Raw genomic sequence first — 25687 nt, 5'->3', positions numbered from 1 at the left:
ATGAGTTCAATCGCTGGTCCAGGAAGATCCCACATGCCACAGAGCAACTAAGCCCGTGCGCCACAACTACTGAAGCCTGCGTGCCTAGAGCCTGTGCTCCGCAACACGAGAAGCCACCGCAATGAGAAGCCCGCACACCGCAACGAAGAGTAGCCCCCACTCGCTGCAACTAGAGAAAGCCCACGTGCTGCAATGAAGACCCAACGCAGCAAAAAAAAAAAAAGCCCTGTTTCTCTGTCCCTCAGGGAGCAAGCGGTGGGGTGTTCTGGAGCCTCTAGGATCTTCAGTATTTTTGCACCCATTCCTCCTGGGTGCAGGTGTATAGCGGGGCACGCCCAGCTCCTCGCAGCAGGGGCACTTCTAAGGGCTGCCACCAAGGGGAGTGGGTGGGGGAAGACTGCAAAATACGGAGCAGAATCCGGTCTTCTCAGTCCCTGATCTCAGGCACTGCTGGTCTGATCCGGTGGGAGCTGACATCTTGGGCCTCCCGGCTGATGGAACTAGGCTCCACTCCGTGGGGTCCTTGATTGGATCCGACCTGCACTGAACCGCTGAGATCCTCCCAGAATTCCGCTACCCTTTTTCCATATGGGAAAAGAGCTAATGAGAGCGTTATACCGAGACGGCCTCAACCTCCCCAAATCTGGAGGAAAAGGAATCCCAAGGGCCAACTCTGTCCCTTTACCCTGCGGCTCGCTCCTTCTCATACACATCCCAAATTTAGCCGACAGGTGCGAGAACCCTAACATTCGACAGCTGCACCTCCCTCCAGAACTACAGTTCCCAGCAGACCTGGGGAAGAACCCGCCCGCGTGCGGGTAAGCAATGGTCCAGAGGGGGCGGGCCTGCACGCGGGGGGCGGAACCGGGAGGCACCGGGCTGGCGGTGGGCCTGAGCTGCCAGGAGCTGGGCACAGAACAGAAGAGGAAGGTGGGAGGTAAGGGGCGTGACCTCAAGTGCGCGTGACAATGTGGGAGGATGGTCGGGCGCCAGGGGCGGAGCTGGACTCCGAGACTTGACGAGACCGAATGACTGAGGCGAGGCCGAGCAGCCAGGGGGCGGGGCTCGAGGACGGCCTCAGCTGTTCCCAGCTAGGCAGCGCCCCGCGCCGCACCGTGGCAGCTCAACTTCGGCTAACTTGGAGGGGATCTGCAGGAGCCTCCATTCACCCCCACTTCTGGGGTCACTTCCGTGAGTGCGCCCAGCGGGAAGACCTTGGGGGGTTGCTGACGGAAAATATTTCGTGAACTTTCGCTCCTACAGATGAGTAGGTGGCGCGAGCCTGGACACCTGGGCCCCTTCTTCAGCCGCGGTTCCCAGCGGGCGACCGCCCTCTTGACCTCAGTCTGTCCTTTTCGGACATTATAGCTGCAGCGCTGGGAGTGGGTGTAGAGTATTCCAGGCTGTAGGCTCAGTCACTCTATACCCCCGGATCCGCTCGCTGGGCAGGACGGGGAGAGGGCCCGGATAGAGTTGCCTTTGGCATTTCCACCCCCCACCCTACCCCTGGGAATTGTGTTGGACAAAGGACCCAACGTGGAATGGCCTAGTTGGCTAGGCCCAACCCTCCCCCTTAGACATGGCTAGGGGCTGGAAGCCAACACTGAGGTTGACTGTCAAGTGGGGAGAGGCTTGGCTAGGGCAAACCCTACCTGCCAGCGTTAGCCTGTGGCTGGCCAGATGGTGGAGGCGGCAGATTACAGGGATCTCTAGCGCCACCGTTAACACCAGAACCACACTTCCTCCCCCACAGCCCCTGTACCAGATGCTATTAAAATCGCCACTTCCCATCCCCAAGAAGCCTTCCTGGGGCAAGTAGCAGCACCAGCCCTTGGGAATACAGGCCTCACCATGCCCACAGCCCCCTGATGGAAGCCTGTCCCACCCTCTTGGCCACAAAGCTCCTTTTCTCTTCTGCATTCAGATAGCCAGTCAGACCATTAGCTCCCTGTCAGGGTTAAGCTGGGATTTTGGATTCAGGCAACCCTGCTACCTAAGTGACTTCAAACAAGTTCCTTTTTCTGTTTGGGCCACTGTTTCCTCATCTATAAAATGGGCACTGCAGCTGTGCCTCCTATTCAGCATTATTGTTAGGGTTGGATGCCATGGTGGCATTAGGGAGACCAACAGAGGGCCTCTGGGTTTTTGTCCTTCATCAAAGAACCTCAGAACCCTAGAAAGTAAAAATTCTCAAGAACTAAGTGTTTGAAAAGGCTTTTGAGGTCACCTTGGTGGGCTGGCCATGCCTCCAGGGGTCATGAGATAGACTGACTTAATATGAAAGTTTTGAGGATGAGCAGTCTCTGTCCTACTCAGATATGGACCCTTTCTCCCTATTCCCTTAGTGCCCAGAATGGGGCCTTGGTTGTCTCGAATGAATTGAATATAAATGTACAGCAGGTCTGGCCTGGGCCACCTAAGGCCTTCTTTGGGTCCTGCTTAGCTTAAGGGCATCAGCTAAAGGCTATGCCTACATTTCCCAGGAAGGCTTTTCCAGCCTATACCTACAGGAAGGGAAGTCCATAGTAGGTTAGGGGAATTTTGAAGGCTAAGTTGTATGGGATGAGAGGAAGGGAATAAGAGGCTGTTCTAGACCAGCTGGAACTGACCAGTTTAGGGAGTTGGGGGAGGGAGCTCAGAGAATAAGGCACTGAGATAGAACCTCACTGGGGTGGGGGGGGGCATTATGGGGAGCTGTATGTTGACATCTGGGATAAAAATTCCAATCTGCACCTGGCACCTGGCATTCTTGATAATCTCTTCATGGGAGAGGTGGGGGAAGTGAGAACGCTGAGCAGTTCTGGTGTCTCCTTGGAAATTGCTGGGGACTGGCATCTGGGAGGAGTCTAATTACTGTTTGCCAGTCTCCCTCTCTCCTTCCCTCCAGCTGGAGCAGATGGGCAGCCGACAGGCTGGCAGTGTATGTCTGTGTATGCACGTGGCTGGTGCTATTTCTTTGCTGGACTCTGCCCTGAGGGCTGAGACAGGAAGGGTCAGTAGCCTTGAACAGCAGGTTTGGACACACACCTCCTCCCAAGTCTGTGTTTCTCTGTAGTCATATCTGAATCTTTAGCATACAGTATATAAGAGTGGATTGTGTAGTAGGGGGTGTCTGATTGCCAGAGAGCTGGTAGGTGGGGGAGAGAAGTTGGCCCAAGATGGGTGGGTAAAATTTCCTAAAGCAGGTGGCTGAGGACTGAGGTTAGGAAAGAACAGAGCTTGGTAGTCATAGGATAGGCTTGGCTGAAAATGGAATCAGAAGGACAGATGAGACCATGTTTGCCTTGAACTTCAATTTGCAAAGCTTACACTTCTGAACTTCATCATGGGGGTCATGAGCAGCTCCCTAAACTAGGGAGAGATGTAATCTGATAAGTGTTTTAGAAAGATCACTATAGTTGCTGTGAGCAGAAGGCATTGGAGGAAAACAAGTTGAAAGCAGGGAGGCCTATCGGGGAAGTGTTGCAACGATACAGGGGAGAAATGACAGTGCTCTAACTAGGATAGGGGCAAACAGGACAGTGGGTGAGTGCTAGAGACAAAGCCAGAAGGTAGCTGGCCCACAGATGTGGTGCTGGGAGCAGAGCAGGAAGGTGGGCAGGGAAATAGACTTGGTGATCCTGATGGCTGAGAGCAGAATGGAGTTTGAGAGCAAAGAGAGGGAAATGTGAGAAGCCACCAAGCCCCCATGCTAGGCTCCTGACCCCAGTCCTAAAGTCCAAACCCAACCTCGCCCCCCCTCCAAACCAGGCCCTTGGACTGAGTCTGGCTTTGAGTATCTTCTCTAATCTCCAGATTTAATATGGCTTCTGACTCAAGATTAAATTCCATGCCTGAACTGTTCCCCTTTCTCTCTCCTCTCCCACTCCCCGCACAGGGAAGCCAGCCTCCTGCTGTGTCAAAGGTCTTAAGGAGCTGGCTTGCTTATCCCCCCTCTCCCACCATGGCCACATCTCTGGGAAACCAGGCCCTCTCCAGATTCCTCCCCTTCTCTTCAGCCTGAACTGCCCCCATGTGTGATCCAAGGAGACCTGATTAATTCTGTGATCCTGGACAGCTCCCTGACCCTGTCTGGGTTTGTTCCTCCAGCAGGAAAATGGTGATGAATATCATCTGCCCCTCCCCTTCAGCGTCCTAATTTTGACAAGCAGTGGGGCCCATGAGAAAGGGTAGGTAAAATGCAGACAGAACGACCTGGTAAGAGTAAAGCCCTTACGTCCCAGTATACACTTTCCCAAAATATACACTTCTTTCTTGCGGCAGCAAATGTAAATACTATGGAATGAGAAAGCTCAGTTCCACCTCTCTCTTCCCCTTCCTGACTCAGGCAGGCCAAGTTCAGATGGGCTTTGTCGGGTGGCCCCACTGCCTGCTCCTTCCCTAACTGGGGGCTGATGTCCCAGAATCTTCAGGAAAAGAGCCAGGCCTACCCCCGCCGCCACCCTGGGAGCCACACAGGTCGTAAGAGCCCCGAGGCCGTCGCAGCTGCAACCATGTACACCTTCTTGCCTGACAGCTTCTCGCCTACCAAGCCCAAGCCGTCCAAAGAGCTGAAGCCGCTGCTGGGCTCCGCAGTGCTGGGGCTGCTACTGGTGTTGGCCGCGGTGGTGGCCTGGTGCTATTACACCGCCTCTCTACGCAAGGCGGAACGCCTGCGCGCCGAGCTGCTGGACCTCAACCGCGGCGGCTTCTCCATTCGCAACCAGAAGGGCGAGCAGGTCTTCCGCCTGGCCTTCCGCTCGGGCGCATTGGACCTCGATTCCTGCAGCCGCGATGGCGCCCGGCTCGGCTGCTCTCGCACAGCGGATGGGCGCACGCTGCACTTCTTCATCCAGACTGTGCGGCCCAAGGACACGGTCATGTGCTACCGCGTGCGCTGGGAGGAGGCGGCGCCGGGGCACGCGGTGGAGCACGCCATGTTCCTGGGCGACGCGGGGGCGCACTGGTACGGCGGCGCGGAGATGAAGACCCAGCACTGGCCCATCCGCCTGGACGGCCAGCAGGAGCCTCAGCCCTTCGTCACCAGCGACGTCTACTCCTCCGACGCCGCATTTGGAGGCATCCTCGAGCGCTACTGGCTGTCGTCACGCGCGGCTGCCATCAAGGTCAACGACTCAGTGCCCTTCCACCTGGGCTGGAACAGCACGGAGCGCTCTCTGCGGCTGCAGGCACGCTACCACGACACGCCATACAAGCCGCCCGCCGGCCGCGCTGCTGCACCCGAGCTCAGCTACCGCGTGTGCGTCGGCTCCGATGTCACTTCCATCCACAAGTACATGGTGCGGCGCTATTTCAACAAGCCATCGAGGGTGCCAGCGCCTGAGGCCTTCCGGGACCCCATCTGGTCCACGTGGGTGCTGTACGGGCGCTCGGTGGACCAGGACAAGGTGCAGCGTTTCGCTCAGCAGATCCGCCAGCACCGCTTCAACAGCAGCCATCTGGAAATCGACGACATGTACACGCCTGCCTATGGCGACTTCGACTTCGATAAGACCAAGTTTCCCAACGCCAGCGACATGTTCCGCCGCCTGCGCGACGCTGGCTTTCGCGTCACGCTCTGGGTGCACCCGTTTGTCAACTACAACTCATCGTGCTTTGGCGAAGGCGTGGAGCGCGAGCTGTTTGTGCGTGAACCCACGGGCCGGCTGCCTGCTCTCGTGCGCTGGTGGAATGGCATCGGCGCCGTGCTCGACTTCACGCGCCCGGAGGCCCGCGACTGGTTTCAGGGGCATCTGCGGCAACTGCGTTCGCGCTACGCCGTGGCCTCCTTCAAGTTCGACGCTGGAGAGGTCAGCTATTTGCCGCGGGATTTCAGCACCTACAGGCCGCTGTCTGACCCCAACATATGGAGCCGGCGCTACACAGAGATGGCGCTGCCGTTCTTCTCACTGGCCGAGGTCCGTGTGGGCTACCAGTCACAGAACATCTCGTGCTTCTTCCGCCTGGTGGACCGCGACTCGGTGTGGGGCTACGATCTGGGGCTGCGCTCGCTCATCCCCGCCGTGCTCACTGTCAGCATGCTGGGCTACCCGTTCATCCTGCCCGATATGGTGGGTGGCAACGCTGTGTCTGAGCGCACAGTTAGCGGCGGCGATGTGCCTGAGCGCGAGCTCTACGTGCGCTGGCTGGAAGTGGCCGCCTTCATGCCAGCTATGCAGTTCTCCGTTCCACCCTGGCGGTACGACGCCGAAGTGGTGGCCATCGCGCACAAGTTCACTGCACTGAGGGCCTCCCTCGTGGCGCCGCTGTTGCTTGAGCTGGCTGGTGAGGTCACTGACACGGGAGATCCCATCGTGCGCCCCCTCTGGTGGATCGCGCCCGGCGACGAGACGGCGCACCGCATCGACTCACAGTTCCTTATCGGAGACACGCTGCTTGTGGCGCCGGTACTGGAGCCAGGCAAGCAGGAGCGGGACGTCTACCTGCCCGCAGGCAAGTGGCGCAGCTATAAGGGTGAGCTTTTCGACAAGACGCCAGTGCTACTCACGGATTACCCCGTTGACCTGGACGAGGTCGCCTACTTCATCTGGGCATCCTGACCCAGCCCAGGACCCAGAAACCCCACAGCCCTAACCCCAGTCTTCATGTAGGCCTCTAACCCTGCATCGCAGCCACACCGGGTATCCCCAGGAAGTCCCCACCTCTGTACCACCCACTAAGTGGGTACTGAAGTAAATGTGCTGGAACCAGCTCCTGTAGGTCCAGGGGAGAAGATGCTAAAGCAACCTCCTACTCCAGTGCGCAATCCTAACGGCCCTCTTTCTCTCCATACTCACTCCAGTCTACAGAAACCTCTTTCCTGGGCTGGGGGCAAGAGAGCACAGAGGAAAAAGGTCAGCTCTCTTCCTGTTAAACACGGTTGGGTTTTAAAAGCACAGAGAGAAACCTCACCCTCCATCCTGGCCTGAGTGGCCATCTTTGTCCTTCTGAGGTGGTGACTTGATCCTCTTTAAGGTCCCAAAATAGCCCCCAGCCACACTTAGAAAGGGCACATTTTCAGTGTTGGAAGCCAGGTCCTGAGTCCCCAGCACTGGCCTGACCTGTGGCTGACCTGGTCCCACCCCAGCTGGCGAGAAGAGACAGAGGTACTTGGCCAACTGACAAGGAGGCAGGAGGTCCCCTCCCAAAGGACAGGTGGAGTAAGCTTAGCACAGAGCCATCATCATTGTCCCTCATTTGTGAAGAGCTCCTAACACTGCACTTATGCATCTGTGTACACACATGGTTCAGCCCTGGGCCAGGGCCACTGCCTGATGGGCAAAGACTTGCAAAGCCATGCAGGCCAGACTTGATGCCTTAACTCAAGAATGTGTGTGTGTGTGTGTGTGTGTGTGTGAGAGAGAGAGAGAGAGAGAGGGGCACCATATGTCCTTGGTGCAGTACCTGGGAGGCTGCTTAAGCCTGGAGGGAGAGGGCAGGGAGCAAATTTGAGGTTTTGATTGTTGATTTGGTCCCTTCCTAGGTGATGTCTCTGGGACTCTAGTAGGAAATAAACAGTCCTTTCCAGATTCCTCAGCTGCCTCACTCTGCACACGTGAGGTGTGGCTTAAAAGGGAGTGATGTTAGGGACTTCCCTGGCAGTCCAGTGGTTAGGACTCTGTGCTTCCATTGCAGGGGGCACAGGTTCGATCCCTGGTCTGGGAACCCCACAAGTGGGGGTGCAGCCAGAAATAGAAAAAAATAGGGGGAGGGAGCGATGTTCTTATTCTGGTAGTGGTGTGCTTTAGCACAAAAACTACCGCGCACATCGCCACCTACAGATATACATACAGGGTAAGGTCTTTTATTTTAGCTCTTTTCCCTTTCTAAGAAAAGCACCCTCAGCCAGAGTGAGTTTCTCCTGACTTTGCAGCTGAGTCTGGGGAAGGAGTGGCTTGCCAGATGAGGGAGGTGGGAAACAGGGCAGGGGTCAGCTTCCCTTAATGGCTTGGACAGCAGAATCAGTCCCTCACCCCCTAGAGAATGCACCTCTTTGCCCACTCCTCCACCCCCTTTATTTTCTCAGTGTGAAGAATGCTATGCTAATGAAAGTTTAGGAGCACTCACCCATGATTCTACCACTCATCTGCAAGCTGTAAGCTGCTTAACCTCACTGAGCCTCAGTTTCTTCATATGTAAAATGGTGATAATAATGCTACCTCCCAGGTTGTTAAGGGAATTATAAGCACAGATTTATATAAGGTGCCTAGCACAAGTAGGTGCTCAATAAAAGCTAATACAATGTTTTTGTTTTTTTTTTCTTGTTTAAAAATAACGGATTTTTCCAGGCCCCAGCTCCCAGCCCAGCTGGCTTCCTCTGGGCCTGCGTGTGACACCCTTTTCCCAGACCTCTGCACGTAGCACCCAGTTGAACTCTGAGTTTGTGACCCGAGGGACACTGTGATCCAGGAGAGAGGCAAGAGAAGAGACATCTGAAGTGGAATTCAGGAGCCAGGAGTCGCCAGGAGATGGGGAGTAAATGGAATTAGCTTCCCTCTCCTTTTTGTCAAGAGCATTTACTGATCAGTATTCAGTGATGAGCCTCCCTGGGCCCTGGTGCACAGCCATGGGCTGTGTGTGGAGTGACTGTAGAAGGAGGGCACCCAGGCTGGGTCCTGGAAACTTCCCTAAATGGCTGGAGAGCATGACTCACACTTGAATGGCCCTCCACTTGCTATGCACTCTGAAGCCAGTTGACCTAACCTCTCGAGGCTTGGTTTCTTCATCTTTAAAATAGAATTTCTAGGACTCACTGAGATGTGTCTGTAAAGTACTTATGCAAAAATTGGCAAAGAGTGTTAAATAAATGGTAACTCCTATCAATTCTTAATTCTAAACAAGGAACAAAGAAAAACTCTGCCTAAAACTGATACTGTACCCTATTGGGTAGCCTCTAGCCACATGTCGCTTCTTAAATTTAATTTTAAAATTAATTAAAATTAAACATCATTAAGAATCCAGTTCTTCAGGCACACTAGCCACATTTCAAGTGTTCAAAAGCCATGTGTGACTAGTGGTTCACATATTAGACAGTGCAGATTATAGAACACTTCCATAGTTGCATAAAGTTCTATACCCCAGGACCAAGTAGTGTGTGCTGAGATGGCATGGGGGTTGAGGTTGGGTAAAGTAATCTGGAAGGCCTAAGTCATCTGGCATGGAGGAGGAGTACTCTTTAGAAGGGCATTGATGGAATTCCCTGGAGGTCCAGTGGTTAGGACTCTGCACTTCCACTGCAGGGGGCCCGGGTTCGATCCCTGGTCGCTGGGGAACTAAGATCCCACATGCCATGCTGTGTGGCCAATTAAAAAAAAGAAAAGATCTGAAGTGAAGTCAAATAAAATGTTAAGGGCATTGAGGGCAGGCAGCTTAGATGGAGGAGGGGACACACGATGCCCACTGAACACTCACTGTGTGCTGGGACAGGGCCAAAGGGAAGAGTGCCCTTGACTGGCCAAATCCCAGCAAACTAGCCCTTGGCTTGCAATCTGGTTTCTAATCTGGCCTCTGCCATTGACCTTGTTAATCACAAAAGCACAGATGAACAAGCTAAAACAGTGAGAGAGGAGGGCACTGGCCTGAGTCACACAGAAGATTAGTACCCAAGACTGGACTGGAACCTGGTAGTCTGTATCTAGAAGCCTAGAATCTCCCGCCCAGTCTTCACCCATCTTTCAACAGCCTGGGCCAGCCCCGGCCTATACATATCCGAGGCTGGGGAGCCACTGAAATGTGTGTCTCTGAAGCTGTCACCCAATGGACCTGATTCTAAGCCAACAAGTGTTTCCCCTTCCCCTACTGACGACAAAAAAGAGAGGTTCAAGAAGTTGGGCAGCAGTGGCTGGAATGGTAGGAACCATGAGAAAGAGCTGGTCTTGGGATGGGGAAGGGGAGGGAAGTGGACTAGAAGCTACCTCTACCCCTGTTTGCTAGGTTGCCAGAAACTCTGCTCTCTTAGAGCCTTGTCCAACACCCCCATCTCTGCCAGCACCTCTTGTACATTCCAAATTTATCTCTCTTTTTCTGTACATCTGGGTGGGGAGGGAGGGCTGCCCCTCCTCCATGGAGCTTCCAGTAGCTTTGTCGTGGCCAGAGTTCCCCATTGGTCTTTTCTGTACCCCTGGGCTGGGGATGGGGGCGAGGAGGCTGGTATGCTGGAACAGGGAGCTTCCTTCTCCACAGGTAATGGGGAGGGACTGAGTGGCCACTGCAGGAAATCTGGGACTGGGGCCTAACACCCCCATTCTGTGACTGTGTGTACCCTAAGAGTCTGACTCCATTTCCCTTTTAGCACTCTGAATCAGCTAAACCCTGGCCAAGCCCTCTCTCTCAGACCAAGATGTGAATTTTCTGGGAGGATCTTTGCTCTTGTTCCCCCGGATATGGGCAAAGTATGCCACACCCTGGTTGGCTACAGAGCAAGTAAGTCTTCTTTTGTTGGTTCCCCTCACCAAGATTTCTGGTCCCTTCACTCCTCCTCAAGTCCAAGGCCAATGTTGACCTCTCATCCCCTGGCCACTACCCCATGTCAGATCTTATCAGTTCTAGCCTGGACCATTGCAGTGGACTCCTAAATCTTTCTACTCTTGAACCCTTCAATTCAATCCACATAGCAGCCCAGGAAATCTTTCTGAAATTCAATCAGGTCATTTAGGAAAAAATTCAAGCTCTGATGTTCAAGACTTCTAAGATCTAAATCCTTCTCTCCCCTCCCCTAATGGGTGAGGGGGGTCAAAAGGTACAAATTTTTAGTTATAAAATGAATAAGTCAGTGGGGTGTAATATACAGCATGGTGGCTATAGTTAATAATACTGTAGTGCATATTTCAAAGGTAGGAGAGTGGATCTTGAATGGTCTCATTACAAGAAAATAATTTTTTTATAACTGTATATGGTGATGGCTGTTAACTGGACTTACTGTGGTGATCATTTAGCAATATATACAAATATCGAATAGGGGAGATCTAAATCCACTTCTGCTTCTGTTTTGCCCCCACACACATACTTATGAGCATATTTTGAAAAGCATTTGAAGAAGTACTACCTTCTGTTCTGGGAACAGCTGCACAGCCCAACCCTGCAAGGGGAGGCCTGCCCAGACCCAGCCTTGAAGAAAACCACAGTGGCAACTGGGTGATTACCTTTCCTGCCATTATCCGACTCAGTGGGACTTCTGCTGACACCCTCCCCTCTCTGGTACACACCCCAGCTCCCAAGGAGCAACATGGCTTTTATCTTCAGGCTGGCCATTTACTTTATGATGTCCAAGGATCTTTCCAGCAGCTTGAGGGGAGGAGAGAATTTGTTTTCAATGTACTTTACCATTTTAATGGACTATAGGGGAAAAGAGAGACTGAATTTTTTTTTTTAATTGAGGGGTCAGTGACATAACATTATATTAGTTTCAGGTATACAACATAAATGATTCAATATTTGTATATATTGCTAAATGATCACCACAGTAAGTCCAGTTAACAGCCATCACCATACACAGTTAAAAAACAAATTTTTTTCTTGTAATGAGACAGTTCAAGACCCACTCTCCTACCTTTGAAATATGCACTACAGTATTATTAACTATAGTTCCCATGCTGTACATTACACCCCCATGACTTATTCATTTTATAACTGAAAATTTGTACCTTTTGATGCCCCTCACCAATTAGGGGAGGGGAGGATTCTTGGCCTTATGAGACAAGCCCTAAGTCTGGCTGGGGTGGGGTCAGGGGAGTGGGGAAAAACTGAAGAGGAAGAGGCTCTGTCCCTGGGGATTCCCAGTCTGAAGAACAGGAAGAGGCTGTGCCTCTATACTCAGTATCCTAGTGCTGTTTTTTCCCTGCATAGCCCCCTTTCCCCTCCTCAGGGGGTCTTGCTGAGCACTTCCTGTTACACAATGGGGAGCTGGAGGCGGGGTAGGAGGGGAAAGGAAGTGAAGGGGGAGGGTTAGGAAGAAGGCTGAGAGCAAGCCTCCCTGGAAACCTGTAGCACAACCTCCAGGGGGCAGCGGCGGGGCTGGAACGGCCCTCCTCTAGAAGGTAAGGGACAGGTTCGGCCACCGGCTGGACTGATGGAGAAGTCAGCCTCTGCTCCTCACACGTGGGGTCCCACCTGGGGTCCCACACCAGCACGAGCATTTCCATTTAAATTCTACCATTAAAACCACCCTTATACTTTCATTCCTTTGGGTCTTCAATTCAGCAAACAACTGCTTACTGTGGGGGTGTAAGGTATTGCTTTTGGGTGTCAAGAGGGCATTTTGGTTTTCCAGAGCCTCTTTCAAATGCCCCCAGGAGCTTCCCTGGTGGCGCAGTGGTTAAGAATCCGCCTGCCGATGCAGGGCACACGGGTTCGAGCCTTGGTCCGGGAAGATCCCACATGTCGCGGAGCAACAAAGCCCGTGTGCCACAACTACTGAGCCTGCGCTCTAGAGCCCGCGAGCTACAACTGCTGAGCCCACGCGCCACAGCTACTGAAGACCACGCACCTAGAGCCCGTGCTCCGCAACAAGAGAAGCCACCGCAATGAGAAGCCCGCGCACCGCAATGAAGAGTAGCCCCCGTTCGCTGCAACTAGAGAAAGCCCGTGTGCAGCAACGAAGACCCAAATCAACCAAATATTAAAAAAAAAAAAAATGCCCCCAGGAGGGGGCAACTTAAGACCGCCCTTGTGGGGATTAGTTCATTAGATGCTTCTTTTTTATTTTATTTATTTATTTGTTTTATTTATTTATTTTTGGCTGCGTTGGGTCTTTGTTGCTGCACGCGGGCTTTCTCTAGTTGCGGCGAGTGGGGGGCCACTCTTCGTTGCGGTGCTTCTCACTGCAGTGGCTTCTCTTGTTGCAGAGCACGTGCTCTTGGCACACGGGCTTCAGTAGTTGTGGTGCACGGGCTCAGTAGTTGTGGCTTGTGGGCTCTAGAGCACAGGCTCAGTAGTTGTGGCCCCATTAGATGCTTCTTCACCCTGGGGTGGTGCAGGTGGTAGTGGGGAAAACATGTGGAATTCCAAGAGAAGTCTTTTTGGATGTAGGTGGGACAGGATGGTGTTTATAGGGTGAGTAGTTATTAGGGGAAGCTTCCAGGAGGAGATGCTCTGGAGCTTGGAGGGCCTCAGATTGAAGGGGAAATTGCAGTCTTAGCCCTATAGCCCTTGAACAAGCCCAGGTGGCCGAAAGCAAAGTGGTGATGACAACAAAACCTACTCACCTGCTACATCCTAATCTCAGTTCCACTCTCTCCCTCCCTCATCCACTGCCCATAACATGCCCCAGTCCCACCTTTCTGTCAATTCATCCTACAAAGTGAACATCTGAACGCAGTTTATGGGCTTCCCCGCCTGCCGCCCCACCTTCTCCAAAGTACCTGTGTTTTAATGGAAAACTTTGTAAGTAAGTCCCAGAAGAATGACTCCAAAGCTGTACAAGATATTCTAAGGCAGAGTCTTCCCTCTGGCACCTCATCCTCAAAGGACCTCACATATAGGCAACTGCCAGGGCCATCTACCTTCTTAAGCCTCAATATCCTCAGCTAAAAAAGTGAGCAGCAGAATCAGGTCATTTTCCAGGTCCCTCCCAACTCTGATGTATGAGGTCTTAACATTTTGAGATTCCACAGACTCCCATGTTGAGTGCACAGGGCCAGCCAGCCCTTGTTAGTCTGTGGTTTGGCACCACTGCCCAGCAGGCACTTATTAAATCAGTGGGATGTGGTCCCTGCTGGCCTGGAAGGAGAGCACTAAGCTCCAAAAACTTCCTGTAGCAGGCCTCCTAGGGGAGTGCTGCTCCGAGGGGTGAGGAACAAAACCATTCAGGTCCCTGGCAGTGCTCCAAAATCCTGTTCGCACGGAGAACCAGTGACTGAAAACATCTGGAGGCCTGATTGAAGACCTGGGTGACTTCTCTCTCCTTCCTCTGGGGGTGGCTGTTCTTGACCCTGGTAATCCAGGTTGACCTTTGCCAATGCCCCTTCCCATCCAAGCTTCTGCACTTCATTGGGCAACAACCCTCTAATGAAATCCACATGAATCCAGCTGCTAACAGCTCCTGGAAGGGCTGTAGGATCTAACACCTGCCCTGCATTCCTTGAGCCCTAGTAGCAAGGGGAAAGAGGGCTGAGACCCAGCTCTTGCAGCTCTGGATCTTACAGTTGAATCGTGGAAAAAGGGAGCAGGTGGGAAGAGAGAAATGCCAATGATGAGGGCTTGCTAAAGGCGGGGAAGGCAGCGGCAGGCGAGGAATGGACGGGGTAGTGACAGGGCTGCCGGGTGGCCCAGCTGAGCCCCCCAGGCTCAGGCCTGCCCCTTGCCAGTGGCCTCAGTCATGCTGACAACCACGCTGACCCTGGGAGTCAGGACTGGGCTGGGAGGTTGGAGTGTATGTGTCACTGACCTGATGGCCCAGGGTTGCCTGTCCTTCCTTTCCCTGTTGTGACTGGGGATTTGTTCCAATGTTCCTTGGGTCTCGAATTACCTTAGGAAATATTTACTGAGAACCTATAACATATGTACCTGGTGCCAGGGAATGATACATTAGCGAGTACAATCGTCCTTCGTTATCCGCGGAGGATTGGTTTGAGGGCCCACTGAGGATACCAAATTCTGAGGATGTTTGAGTCCCACCTTCGGCCCTCAATATCCACGGATACGGTGGGCTGATTGTATAGCAGACTCCATTCCTGCGCTCCAGTCCCACTTGCTTGTATATCCTGTCCGCTACAAGTCACTACGTCTCAGGTACACCGGTGGGGTGGGGTGAGGGTGCTTGGAGGTCCAGAGGCAGGAGAGTCACCCGGTAGCGTTGGGTCTCTCTGATTCTGACTCCGTCCCTCAGCTTCTCAGGGGTACAGTGCTTGGACACAGGATTCCCTCCAGCTAAGGTCAGAGCTCTGATTAACTCTAGCTTTTCTCCCCACCCAAGGCAAGAGCCCATGGAATAAATACAGCAGGTTAGAAGGAGAGATAAGCGGCTTGAGGTTTATTCATAAAGTATAAGGATGCACTCACTGGGCTTGGCCTTTTTTTTTTTTTTTTTTAAACTCCTTTCCCTTCCTTTCCACCCAGCTGAGATTTTTGCTTGCTCTTCTCTGAGGGTCCTCAGCTGATTTTACCAGCCTGTCTGCAATCTGCTATAATGAGCCAAAGACCAGCACAGGCTTCCCTGGAAGCAAAGGTAGTTCACCTCAGAAGCCCTCAAGGATCCTACGGAGGCAAAAGACCCTGATCTGGTCAGTTCAGACCACTGTGGAGCAGAGAAACTGGTGTCCTTCCTGGAGCACCGCCTTCATCTCCTTGAACTGAGCCAACTGGCAGGCCTCATGCAGCCCCAGCCAGCGATAGGCCTGGTGCTCGTGGGAGAGACGGACCTCCACGTCGTAGTCCTTTACCTCCGCCAGCCAGTAGATGACGGTTTTAGGCTTCTCCCTGGCCACATAATTGAGCTCCCTTCTGAATCCCTCAATGATGGTCAGCTGGTCTGCTTCTATGCCTGCTTCCTCCTGAGCCTCCCGAAGGGCTGTTTCCAAGTCACTTTCTCCTGGTTCCACATGGCCTGGTTAGGAGAAAAGAAGAGGAGGTGGATATAATCTTCAACAAAGCTGGATTTTCCAGGTCAGATGATTTAAAGCTGGGGTCTCTGGTGACTTTTCTAGGTGTTGCTAAGCTTTGGCAATATTCTAACATGCCTAGGGATGGGGTACAGGGCAGGCAGTGTCTGGCTCTGTGGTGTCTGGGCAATCCCTCTTCCCCACCCCATCTTCTCTACAGAGAGTGAAACAAAACATATATTTGGCAAGTCTGGTCTAGAATACTGCCCTTCGATGGTGAGAGAGACAACCTCCCTCAGACCTCTTCTTTACTTTTCTTTGGAGTTCTCTTCATCCCATATTCTCAGGGAGACCCTTCCCTGGGACACCTTAACGTGATTTTCCCAAAGAGGGGCAGTCCTTTCTTGCCAGGTGGGAGCTGGCTGAAGAGGGAGCACTTCACCTACAATGCACAGTGAAGACTTAACACCGTCTGCAGTTGGTCTCTGAAGCCCCAGGGCCAACAGTCTGTCTCTGAAGCCTGCACCGAGGCACCGGCAGCAGCTGTTTCCAAGTAGCTATCAAGGCTCTTCCAAATTGTTTTCATCTTTCTAATTGAGCAAGGCCAGATTCCAGTTTCATAGGGAAGGTCCTGATGGGAACTTAGACTAAGGACAAGCTGAGAGCCAGTTCTAAGAAAATTAGTTGGCAAGGCCCAAACCCAATCAGACAACTGCCAAGAAACTGTTGTAAGAGAACTTGAAGCTCTGCAGACTGGGAGCAGCCCTCAGCTTTGCCTCAAGCCCTCCCTGAAAATTCTCAGCTTGCCCAGGGGGTGCCAAGAAGGCCTGAGAGGGGTCTGGCAGCCTCGGTCAACACATGGCTCCAGCAAGTTGCTGGGGGCCTCCTGGTTTAGGAGCTCATAGAGAGCAGGAATTCTTAGCTGTTCTCTTCTTAGTTCAAAGACAGGGCTACATCCTAGCCTCCTCCTTCCCAGGGGTCCTCAGAGCACTGCCCTGAGTCAGCTGCTGCTGCACAGCTCCCACAGAAAGCAGCCAGGAGCTTGGACTTAAAAGCCCATTTTCGTTCATGGCTGCTAGGGAATTTTCTCTGTATAGCACCTCGTATAGCCATGGACACAAAGACAGGTAGGTAATGCACCAGGGGAGGAAGGAGGGAGGGATGCTGGTGGTGAGACAGGTGACGCTGATCCAGGATGCCCGACCTTCCCTCAGAACTGTGTGGGAGTCTCTGAGCACACCCTGCCCAGCAGCATCTATTCAGCACTCTGCCCATCGGTGTTAACAGGGTAACTTCTCCCCCAGGCCCAAGCAGGGAAAAATTCAGAGAGGTCCTTTGAAATCTTTCAGCGAGAGGGACCGTGCAGTGTGACTCTGGTGATCAGGAGGCAAGTGTGAATATTCCTATTCATAGAATCTGTGACACTTTTTTTTTCACCTTGTTTCTCCTCAGTGAAACTTGAATGTGCAAATTTTATTTCCTATTCCCACTTCCTTGTTTTCTTCCAACCTTGAAGTCTTGTTCACCCCTCCCCGACCCCACTTGCTCCCTTCTGTCTGGGGGCTGTTCACTATGGGCTCCTGACCTGTAGCCCAGTAATAACTTGACCCCAAGGTCCCCAATTCCCAGCCCAGTGCCTCTTCCCCTACCCAGCCGTTCACCACAGAGGCTCTGGTGACTGATGCAAGAAAACCAGGTGTTATGACTTCCCTGGCAGTCCAGTGGTTAAGACGCCGTGCTTTCACTGCAGGGGGCACGGGTTCAATCCCTGGTCAGGAACTAAGATCCCACATGCTGCATGGCGCGGAGAACAGGAAAAAAAAAAAAAAGGAAAGAAAACCAGGTCTTGCTTCTGCCCTGGAATTCAGCCACAGAGTTCTATTTCCAGTTCTTCTCTGGCCTGGCATGGAGACTTTGTATGTAGAAAGGATCAAGAGCTCTTGCCCACCCCACCCCCTCCTGCTACACAATCACCGGGAAGCAAGCCTAGCAGGGTGCCTGGCAGGGTGGATTTCTGAACAGTGCTTGGCATTTCCCCGAAGCCCGCCCCTCTGGCCTCACACCTTTGGGAGGAGTCCAGTGATGAATGCCATCTGATGCCTGCAGCAGTAGAAACTCAATTGCAGTGTTGTCCATCTTGGGAATGAGACATCTTCGGAAGATGATCAAGCCACATGCTCTCAGGGCCATGGTCTATCTGAAGGCGTAACAAAAAAGATGTTCGAAGTTACACAAAACAGGAAGATCCATACTGGCGGGCAGCACTCTGTGCTGTAGAGTAGCACAGACCAGCTAACAGTGACCTCGTCACCTATAGAGGCAGCATGCTGAGAACCAATGGGGGGAAACCAGGAGTCAGAGACAGGCCTTTGTGTGTAACTGCAGGACCTTGGTCCCTACCTGTTAGTGTAGCTCTATCCCAATTCCTCTAGGTCTCCCAGCTAAAACAGGGCTGGCATGTGTATGTAGAGACTGGAGATCCTCAGAAGCAACCCCACTGAAACTGGAGAGGTGCGGGGAATGGGAGGGATGCAGTACAATATTATCATCAAATTCACGATCCCATTTCCCTCAGCCTCCAACCTGAGTCTCTGGAGCAAAGAGACCCCAACAATGTGATTTCTGATGGCTCAGAGGGGTCACTTAGAAAGGGTAGCTTAGTGTACTAAAAATTTATTATTGATTTTTTTTCAATCTTTTATCCGTTTTGGAATGTTATACATTCACATGGTTCAAAACTCAAAATATAAAGGGGAACACATGGTAGAAAGTCTCTTTCCTACCCCATCGGAAGTGAACTGGCAGAGTAGTCAAGAGTGTGAACCTGGAGCCTGGGTTCAAGTTCTGGCTCTGCCACTTATTCACTGTGTGATTAGCTCCTAAGCCTGTTTCCACAGCTGTAAGACAGGATAGCAATAGCTCTACTCTAAAGAGCGGCTATGAGAATTACGTGACTTAACTTTTGTAAAGTGCTTTAGAACAGTGCTTGGAATGTAATCTCAATACATTTCATTATGCACAGAAAAATGTCTGAAGGATACACATCATTAATCTTGTTTTCTGGGGGGATGAGATTATGGGGAGACTTCCATTTTCTGCTCCATATATATCTGTATTATTTGAAAATTTACAGAGAACATTTATTATTTTTATAATCAGAAATACAGTGAAGACAGACTTTTTTAGTCTTTTCCATTTAGCCTTTTTTCCATTTCAGAAAAAAATGTCAACAACAACAAAAGACAGGAAGGGAGTAGGAATATCTGCAGAAGTGAAAAAAGAATTCATCATCTGAAGGAGGACATGTAATCAAAGCAACAAAAAATATGGAAGATCCTTTATGTGAAGCCCTGCAAAAGAAAAACTTGTACCATTTGTTCACTTGACAAATATTTATTGAGTACCTACTATGTACCAAGTACTGTGCTTGGCCTTTGCCCTCACAAGAATATAGAATATAGTTTATATTCTAGTGGAAGAGGCAGACTTTAATCAAATAGTTAAGCAAATTTACAAATAATTGCCAATAAGGTATGTGCTCCAAAGGGGAAATGTGTGATTGGTAACTTAACCCTGACTGAGGGATCAAGGAATGCTTCCTGGAAGAAGGGATGTTTGAGCAGAGGAGTAAAGGATGAGTAGAAGGTAAGCTGTCAAAGGGAAAGAGGAGAGAAGATGTGTTCCAGGTAGAGGGAACAGCATGGGCAAAGGTTCCAAGGTGAGACAGCAGAACTGAAAGAAAACCAGGTGTCTCAAATGCAGCGGAGTTCTGAGAGAGTGGCCCAGGCAGGGGAGAGGCCCGAGTCGGAGGGTCTCATCTCCAAGATTCCAGGGCCAAAGAAGGAGCTGGTGCTCATAGGTGGCAGAGCTGATGCTAAAAGGGTGGCGGGAATAGACGCTGATGGTCTCCATGGCCCCCTTGTTGGTGCTCAATCAAGATGAGCTTGCATTTGTCAAAGGCATAAAAATCAGACCCAAATCACAACCTGTTCCAGGGCAGTTCTCAGGGCTACCAACAGATGGTAATGTTACTCTAGAGAACAGTGGTTCCTTACTCAAAAAACCAAGCACACCCAACACTGTGACCTTTCCAAACCTTTCTGTACCTGTAATGAGAGTTTTTAAGGATTGGAAATAATCTCAAAATGGGTTTTTGAAATGGTCTGTGCGCTCATTTACTGTTGGTGGGAGATTAAATTAGCATATCCCCTTAGGAGGACAATTTGGTAATAATTATCAAAACATAAAATGCACATTCCCTTAGACCCAGGAATTCCAATTCTAGGCATACTGACATATACAAATACATGTTTAAGATATACACACACACAAAAAAGAAAAAAAGGGCAGAAACAAATATCCATCAATATGGGAATGGTTAAATAAGTACAGTATTTCATCTATATGATGGAAGATTATGAGGCCTTTAAAAAAATGAGGTAGAGTCAAATGTGCTGCTTGTAAAAAGATTTTCAGTGGAAAAAGAATGGCTCATAACTATGTAAAGTATGGTTCTTTTTGAGTTTAAAATTCATATGTAAACTGGTATCAGGCTTTTACTCAATATGGTGTTCTGTTTCCCTGGTCTCCCCATTTATGCTGAGAACGTTCCTTATTCTGGAAGCCAGAAGGAACCCTGTCACCAAAGAACTCGTGAAGCAAGATTTCAAATGACTGGTTCCAGGTTTAGGCTGAAACAGGTACCTGATCCCATGCTTTCCTATCAAGATGCTCAGAAAGTATTAGCAAGTTATAGGTATAGGGCACCTTGCCCCTGCTTCAAGTGGAGTCCCATGGAATGGATGTTGGAACCCCTCAATAAGCTTAGGGATCCCAGACTAGTGGGCACAGTGTCCTCCCTCCACACCACTGCTATCGCCAATACAGCATGAGGAAACAAAGTTGCTGCATGGGAGGGTGGGCCAAGAAAGACAGGCCTGGGGTGGCCATGTGGAACTACTGGGGAGAGGGGAGCAGGCCAATATTTTCCTATGGGGAGGAGGCTTAGGTTACTGACAGGGGTGCACCCAGCAAAAATGTATCTCAGTAGATACCAGTATTCAGCAGTGACCACATCTAAGAAGCAGACTGACCAACGGTTCATCTTGATGCAACAAGAAGAGCTAGGATCAGATAGATGCTCACTTTCTCTCTATGCTCTGCACCCACAGAGAGGACAGAAAGGCAGAACTCCTATTTGCCCTTCAATTGCTTGGCTTGAGCCAGCTGTCCTCTAGAATTTCTCCTTCCTTCCCCATCCATTTAATCACCTCCTCATCCTTTCAGCAACAACTCAGATGTCACCTCTCCTGTGAAGCCTGGGCTTCTAATCATTCCATCTTCTGGGCCTTTAACATGGCTTGAATAATCTTCTACTGTAGGGTTTGATAAGAGAAACAGAACACTATGAGCAACAGTATAGTAAGAATTTAGTATAGGGATTAGACCTTGTCCTATTAGGAAGTTGATGGAGAAATCCACACAACTCTGTCACTTCTGCATCTGGTGTTAGGCCTGAAGTCTCTGTAAGTCCGGGAGGCCAGCGGTTGGGAAGGAAAGCTGGCTGTGGAGGAGAGAAAGAACTGGAACCTGTGAGAACAAATCGACTTCTGTTCACTGTCTCCAAGCTCACTGACTCCAGTGAGTTGCAGGAGAAGCAAGGGCCCTTTGCCACAGAGCTGAACGTACCTCTAGCCAAGGACTCTCTGAGCAGCTGAAGGAGGAGATTCAGCAGGAGTTGGGGGGCTGCAGGCCTGGGTGCTGTCCTGCACAACCAAGGTGAGCCAGCAGGTCAGGGTCAAAAGGTATGCACTGCCACCATGCCCGGTGCTCTTCACAGTGTACTGGCTGCTACTTCACTTCAGTTTTCCAAATTTTGCACAAAATTTTCTTGAGGTCAACCCCAACTGGAACCATACAGGAAGGGAATCCTGGGAAACTCGGTTCCAGCTCAGCTAAGTGGACACAGTACAAAGCCACCACAAGCACGCACGCCTAGTATGGTAAATCTCTGTCTGTACCTCTGGCAGGGAAGAGCCAGACTATGAGCTGTCTCCTGGGACCCAGCACAGCAGCTCTCAACAGATGTTCATTGACTCAACAGAACTGTCTCCCCACCTCCCACTCAAACAAATGTTCAGGGTACGTTCTGGGACTTTGGGAAATAGCCCAGTGTTTTCCTGAGGAGTGCCATTTACATAAAAGTCAATGGAGCTATTGTTGGAGGCTTTCCCTTTTTCTGGAGACCACGGAGCTGAAACTGTCCTGGGGTTTGAAAGTAGCCAGATTTCTCTCTCTCTCCCTCACACACACACACACACACACACACATACACACACACACACACACACACACGTTCTGGCACACACAAACTCTGAGTGGATTCAAACCTCAGGGGTTAAAGAACACAGCGTCTAATATGCAAAGATGCCTGCAGCCAGGATTGCGGAGGTGAGAACTCCAGGCTGACAGCAGGCAATTCACACTTCAGAAAAGTGGCAAAGTGCCTTAGGTGGTTAAAAAAACCTGAACAAAAAAACCCTCAATGTCATCAGAAGGTTCCAGAAGCTAACGAAAAATACTCTTGGCTTTCTCTATAGATACAATTCCCTCACAGCCTAAGAGGTTCAGGATTTAGGTGCCAAAAAATAATTCACAGATAAATGGCTATACTGATGTGCTGTGTTCCAATATTTTCATCAAATTAATCAGAGTGCTACTGCAAGCATAGTTCAACCCCCAAAGCCCTCATAAATGTACCTTTACAGACAGAAAGAGCTCTCCAAATCCTACCCCCCGACTTGCTCCTCCTAGTGTAAAATCCCTCTAGCAGAAACAGTATTTCATCCCACCATGTTATCAATTAAGCATCTACCCTGTGCAAGGTTCTTCACGTGTATCTTTTCTAATGCTCAAGACAACTCTTCACAATAAGCATTATTATCTCCAGTTTACGATGTGGAAACTGAGATTCAGAAAGTTTAAAATACTTGCCCAAAGGCATAGCTGGTCTGTGAATGCTGAGATTTGAATTCAAGTAAGTCTAACTCCAAAATCTGTATTTTTTCCCCTTTATACTGCTTTGCTTACTGTGAAAGAGCAGGACTTCGGGCACAAGTGGCCCTGAGAGAGGACACGAAAATGATTTATAAAATCATTTCCAGTTCCAGAATTCCCACCCTTTGATCTATATTCATATGGAGGATTTTAAAGTTGTCTAACTGGACTCCTTTGCACAGAAGAGGTTTTAGTTGGCGGGTGGTATAGATGAAGGTCTTGGTACCCAAAGACAACCCTGGAGGGGTAAAGTGTAGTCTGAGGCCCCTAAACTTTGTGTCTCTGAAAGGAGTGGACAGAAATGAGGCTCCCGTCTTTGAATAAAGCTCTCTCTTATAACAACAGCAAAAAGATAAAACTAAAAAGAAAGAAAGAAAAAAGCTCCCAACTACCATAAATTGAATAAATTGACAAAGGAAATGTTCCCTCAACTGCACCTTTCCCTGGACATCTGCCACTCTCTTTTCTCAGAGACCAAGCTGCTGAGTCATCTTGCTATCTTTGCTATTTGGCTGAGGGAGGAAACAGGAGATTTCACCTGTAATGACATGAATATTGGCTTCTAGGATGAAGCCAAGTCAGACAAGGTTGGGACAAAAATCATTTCTAGTGAAGGAGATCTGTTAAATGGCCTATTAGTGCCATCTGCTGTACAATTCTGGAAAGCCAACATGGGGAATTCTAATACTAGAGCCTGAAAGGATTCATTCGCTCATCTATTGTCTGTTGAGTGTGTCCCATGCAACAGGCAGTGGTAACAGGATTGAAGAGTAGATGGGAAGCTGAATACTAGTGAAAGTGGAAGATGTTTAAACAGACAAGTTACCAAATGTGTTTTTTGCATCACAAGGGTATGTGTAAGATGTAAATGTAGCAAAGAAGGGGTGATATCTTTAGGTCAAGGGGTACGCCATAAGGATTTTGAGGGATGACTAGGAGTTAACCAAGCAGAATAAAGGTGGCAAGGGGCACTCCAGGCCAAGGGGGGAGTGTGAGCAAAGACCCTCAAGCACAAGATGACATGCCATTGATAAAACTTAGTTTCTATCCCATAGGCAATGAGGAGCCTTGGACTGGTTTTGGACATGGCTGTAATATGGTTAGGTTGACATTTTACAGAGACATTCTGACAGCAATGAAAGTGGAGAAAGAATTAGAAGGTAAGGAGGCCAACCAGGTACAAGCCTGTTGCAAACAGTCCAGATGACAAATGATACAGAGTCAAATTAAGGCAGACACAGTGAGAAAGGAGAGGAAGGGATGAATTTGAGAGGTCTCAAAGAGAAAATCAACACTATTTGCTGTTTCACTGTCCAAGGGAGAGGTATTTGGTTTGAGCGACTAGGTAGAAGTAGGAGTAGAATGTACACAAATGATTCCTTTTTGGGACAAGTTGAATTTGAAGTGCGATAGACCACCCACAAAGTAAATGGACACATGCGTCTAGAGTTCAGTGATCACCTCATCCCATCTCTTCATTTCCCAAGGCTGAAATTTCCTGTTAGAGAAAGATTTTGCTTCCACTGTAGGTATCTCTGCAGCCCACCTCCCTCCATTTGGGTAAAGCTGCTTGTACATCTGGTATTCCAAGTATTTTCATCCTCTTTCAGTCAGAAACAGCACGGCACAACACAGAAAAGCATGGCTGGCTTCACAGTGAGACTTAGCTCCCTAATTTAACAGTGTCTTACTTTGAGCAAAATACTTAACTATTCTAGGCCTCATTTTCCTCATCTTACAAACAAGGAAACAACAACCTACTATTCACGGTTGCTGTAGAGTTTAAAATAAATAATGTATATGTAGGGTCTGACATAGACGTACTGAATATACGAGTCACGCTTACCCCTGTTATCATACAAGATTATCAGAAAGCTTCTCTATGTTATGTTTTAAGGGCATGCTCTTAGCTTTTATTGACAGTTGAATCAAGAAATGGATTTTCACATTTTCTGCAAAACTACCGGTGATCACACCATGTATATCCCTGATGGCCCCACAAGATAAATTCCTCTTGATATAGCTACTAGGAAGAAATTCCACTCTTTTGAAGAATGTATTGCTTCCTGAATTATTAGTTATTTAACTGACAAGTTTTGAACTAAATTGGGTACTCAGTTACAGTACATCTGCTGGCTCCATTGGCTAGTATATTTGCTTGTTTCTATTATGAAGATAATAGCTATCATTTTTGGAAGAGTTACTACTTGTCAGGCATTGTGCCAAGTGCTTTACCTTTGTTATTTCACTTAAGCTTCACAACAACCCCACGAGGCACTACTGACAGTTTTCAGAAGAGGAAAAAGGAAATTACAGCTCAGACATGTGTCTGAGTAGTGACTCAAAAGCAGATCTGCCTGTCTCCCAACATCACTGCTCTCAGCCTCGACTCTACATTAGCTACATTTGCCTATCTGATTGCATTCAGTTTATTTTAATTTGTCATTCATATATTTTCCCCTTAGGAGATATAATAAATACATAAGGTCCAAACCAAGCTACAACAAGGAAAAAGGAAGTTATTTTTTTAGGTAGTGGGACTCTCGTGTGACTTTCTTTACTTCTGCTATAATTGCCACGATATTATCCATTCAATAAATGAAGCTATTAGAAAATATAAAACCTCTTTTGGAAAGTAGGCAGGGCTTAAAAGGTAACAACAATGTTAAAACTGAGGCCCAAGGAGGGGAAGGAATGGACCTCGGGTCGCTGGGCCCTACACCCGGAACTCTGGGCTTCCGACGACCCACCCGATCACCACTTGCATGAGGGCAAGCAAAGCTCGCGGGGCCACTGATCCCTTCTCCCTACGCACACAGAAAAACTGAGGTCCTGCGAGCGCCTGGGGCCTGACCTAACCACGCCCCACTGCCAGCTTGGAGGAAGGAACGTCCACCTCTGACCCTACAGCGACGGGAGATTAGTCAGCTGCAAACTCCCATATCTCCGAGCCTCAGTTCCGCCGCGGAGAACTAAAGCCAGTGGTCCCTCCCTCAGATTTACTCACCTTCCGAAGTGGAAGCAGGCAGGAGGCGGGCCTTGAACGGAGACCTGGGGTACGTCGACCAATCCGGAGAGCTCCATTGCGCTTTGGGCGACCAACAGCTCCGGGCGTT

At 50.0% G+C, this 25687-nt stretch overlaps 2 protein-coding genes across 11 annotated transcripts; one reads left to right on the top strand and one right to left on the bottom strand.

Annotated features, from left to right (window-relative positions):
• The first annotated feature begins 864 nt into the window (after positions 1-864).
• MYORG (myogenesis regulating glycosidase (putative)) lies at positions 865-8820 on the top strand. Of its 7 annotated transcripts, none has more exons than XM_032636292.1 (3): positions 865-937; positions 4404-6453; positions 8268-8820. In XM_032636292.1, exons 2-3 carry the CDS (start codon positions 4494-4496, stop codon positions 8381-8383), a joined length of 2076 nt encoding a protein of 691 aa, XP_032492183.1. In that variant the 5' UTR covers positions 865-937; positions 4404-4493; the 3' UTR covers positions 8384-8820. The 7 variants fall into 7 exon arrangements, with proteins under 7 accessions (XP_032492183.1, XP_032492182.1, XP_032492177.1 ...); XM_032636286.1 differs by having other exon boundaries at positions 871-937; positions 4328-6453; XM_032636285.1 differs by lacking the exon at positions 865-937 and adding an exon at positions 1059-1191 and having other exon boundaries at positions 4328-6453.
• A 6099-nt stretch (positions 8821-14919) lies between these two features.
• Positions 14920-25672, bottom strand: NUDT2 (nudix hydrolase 2). 4 transcript variants are annotated; one of them, XM_032633796.1, is made up of 3 exons: positions 25579-25672; positions 17579-17712; positions 14920-15520 (listed from the first exon to the last, which is right to left on the bottom strand). In XM_032633796.1, the coding sequence occupies exons 2-3, from the start codon at positions 17703-17705 to the stop codon at positions 15204-15206; spliced, it is 444 nt and encodes a 147-aa protein (XP_032489687.1). In that variant the 5' UTR covers positions 17706-17712; positions 25579-25672; the 3' UTR covers positions 14920-15203. The 4 variants fall into 4 exon arrangements, with proteins under 4 accessions (XP_032489687.1, XP_032489688.1, XP_032489690.1 ...); XM_032633797.1 differs by having other exon boundaries at positions 21204-25588; XM_032633799.1 differs by lacking the exon at positions 25579-25672 and adding an exon at positions 20963-21078.
• Between the last annotated feature and the right edge of the window lie 15 nt (positions 25673-25687).

This window comes from Phocoena sinus, chromosome 6 (assembly GCF_008692025.1).
Source record: "Phocoena sinus isolate mPhoSin1 chromosome 6, mPhoSin1.pri, whole genome shotgun sequence".
NCBI lineage: Eukaryota > Metazoa > Chordata > Mammalia > Artiodactyla > Phocoenidae > Phocoena > Phocoena sinus.
This window is presented reverse-complemented; position numbering and strand designations above follow the sequence as displayed.

Bases quoted from the DNA above. Each gene is read 5' to 3' on its own strand.
- MYORG (XM_032636286.1), top strand. From the start codon at position 4,395: ATGTCCCAGAATCTTCAGGAAAAGAGCCAGGCCTACCCCCGCCGCCAC. The intron at 6,454-8,267 runs GTGAGCTTTTCG...GGATTTTTCCAG, and splicing joins CAAGTGGCGCAGCTATAAGG to GCCCCAGCTCCCAGCCCAGC.
- NUDT2 (XM_032633796.1), bottom strand. From the start codon at position 17,705: ATGGCCCTGAGAGCATGTGGCTTGATCATCTTCCGAAGATGTCTCATT. The intron at 15,521-17,578 runs GTGTGAGGCCAG...TCTCCTAACCAG, and splicing joins TCACTGGACTCCTCCCAAAG to GCCATGTGGAACCAGGAGAA.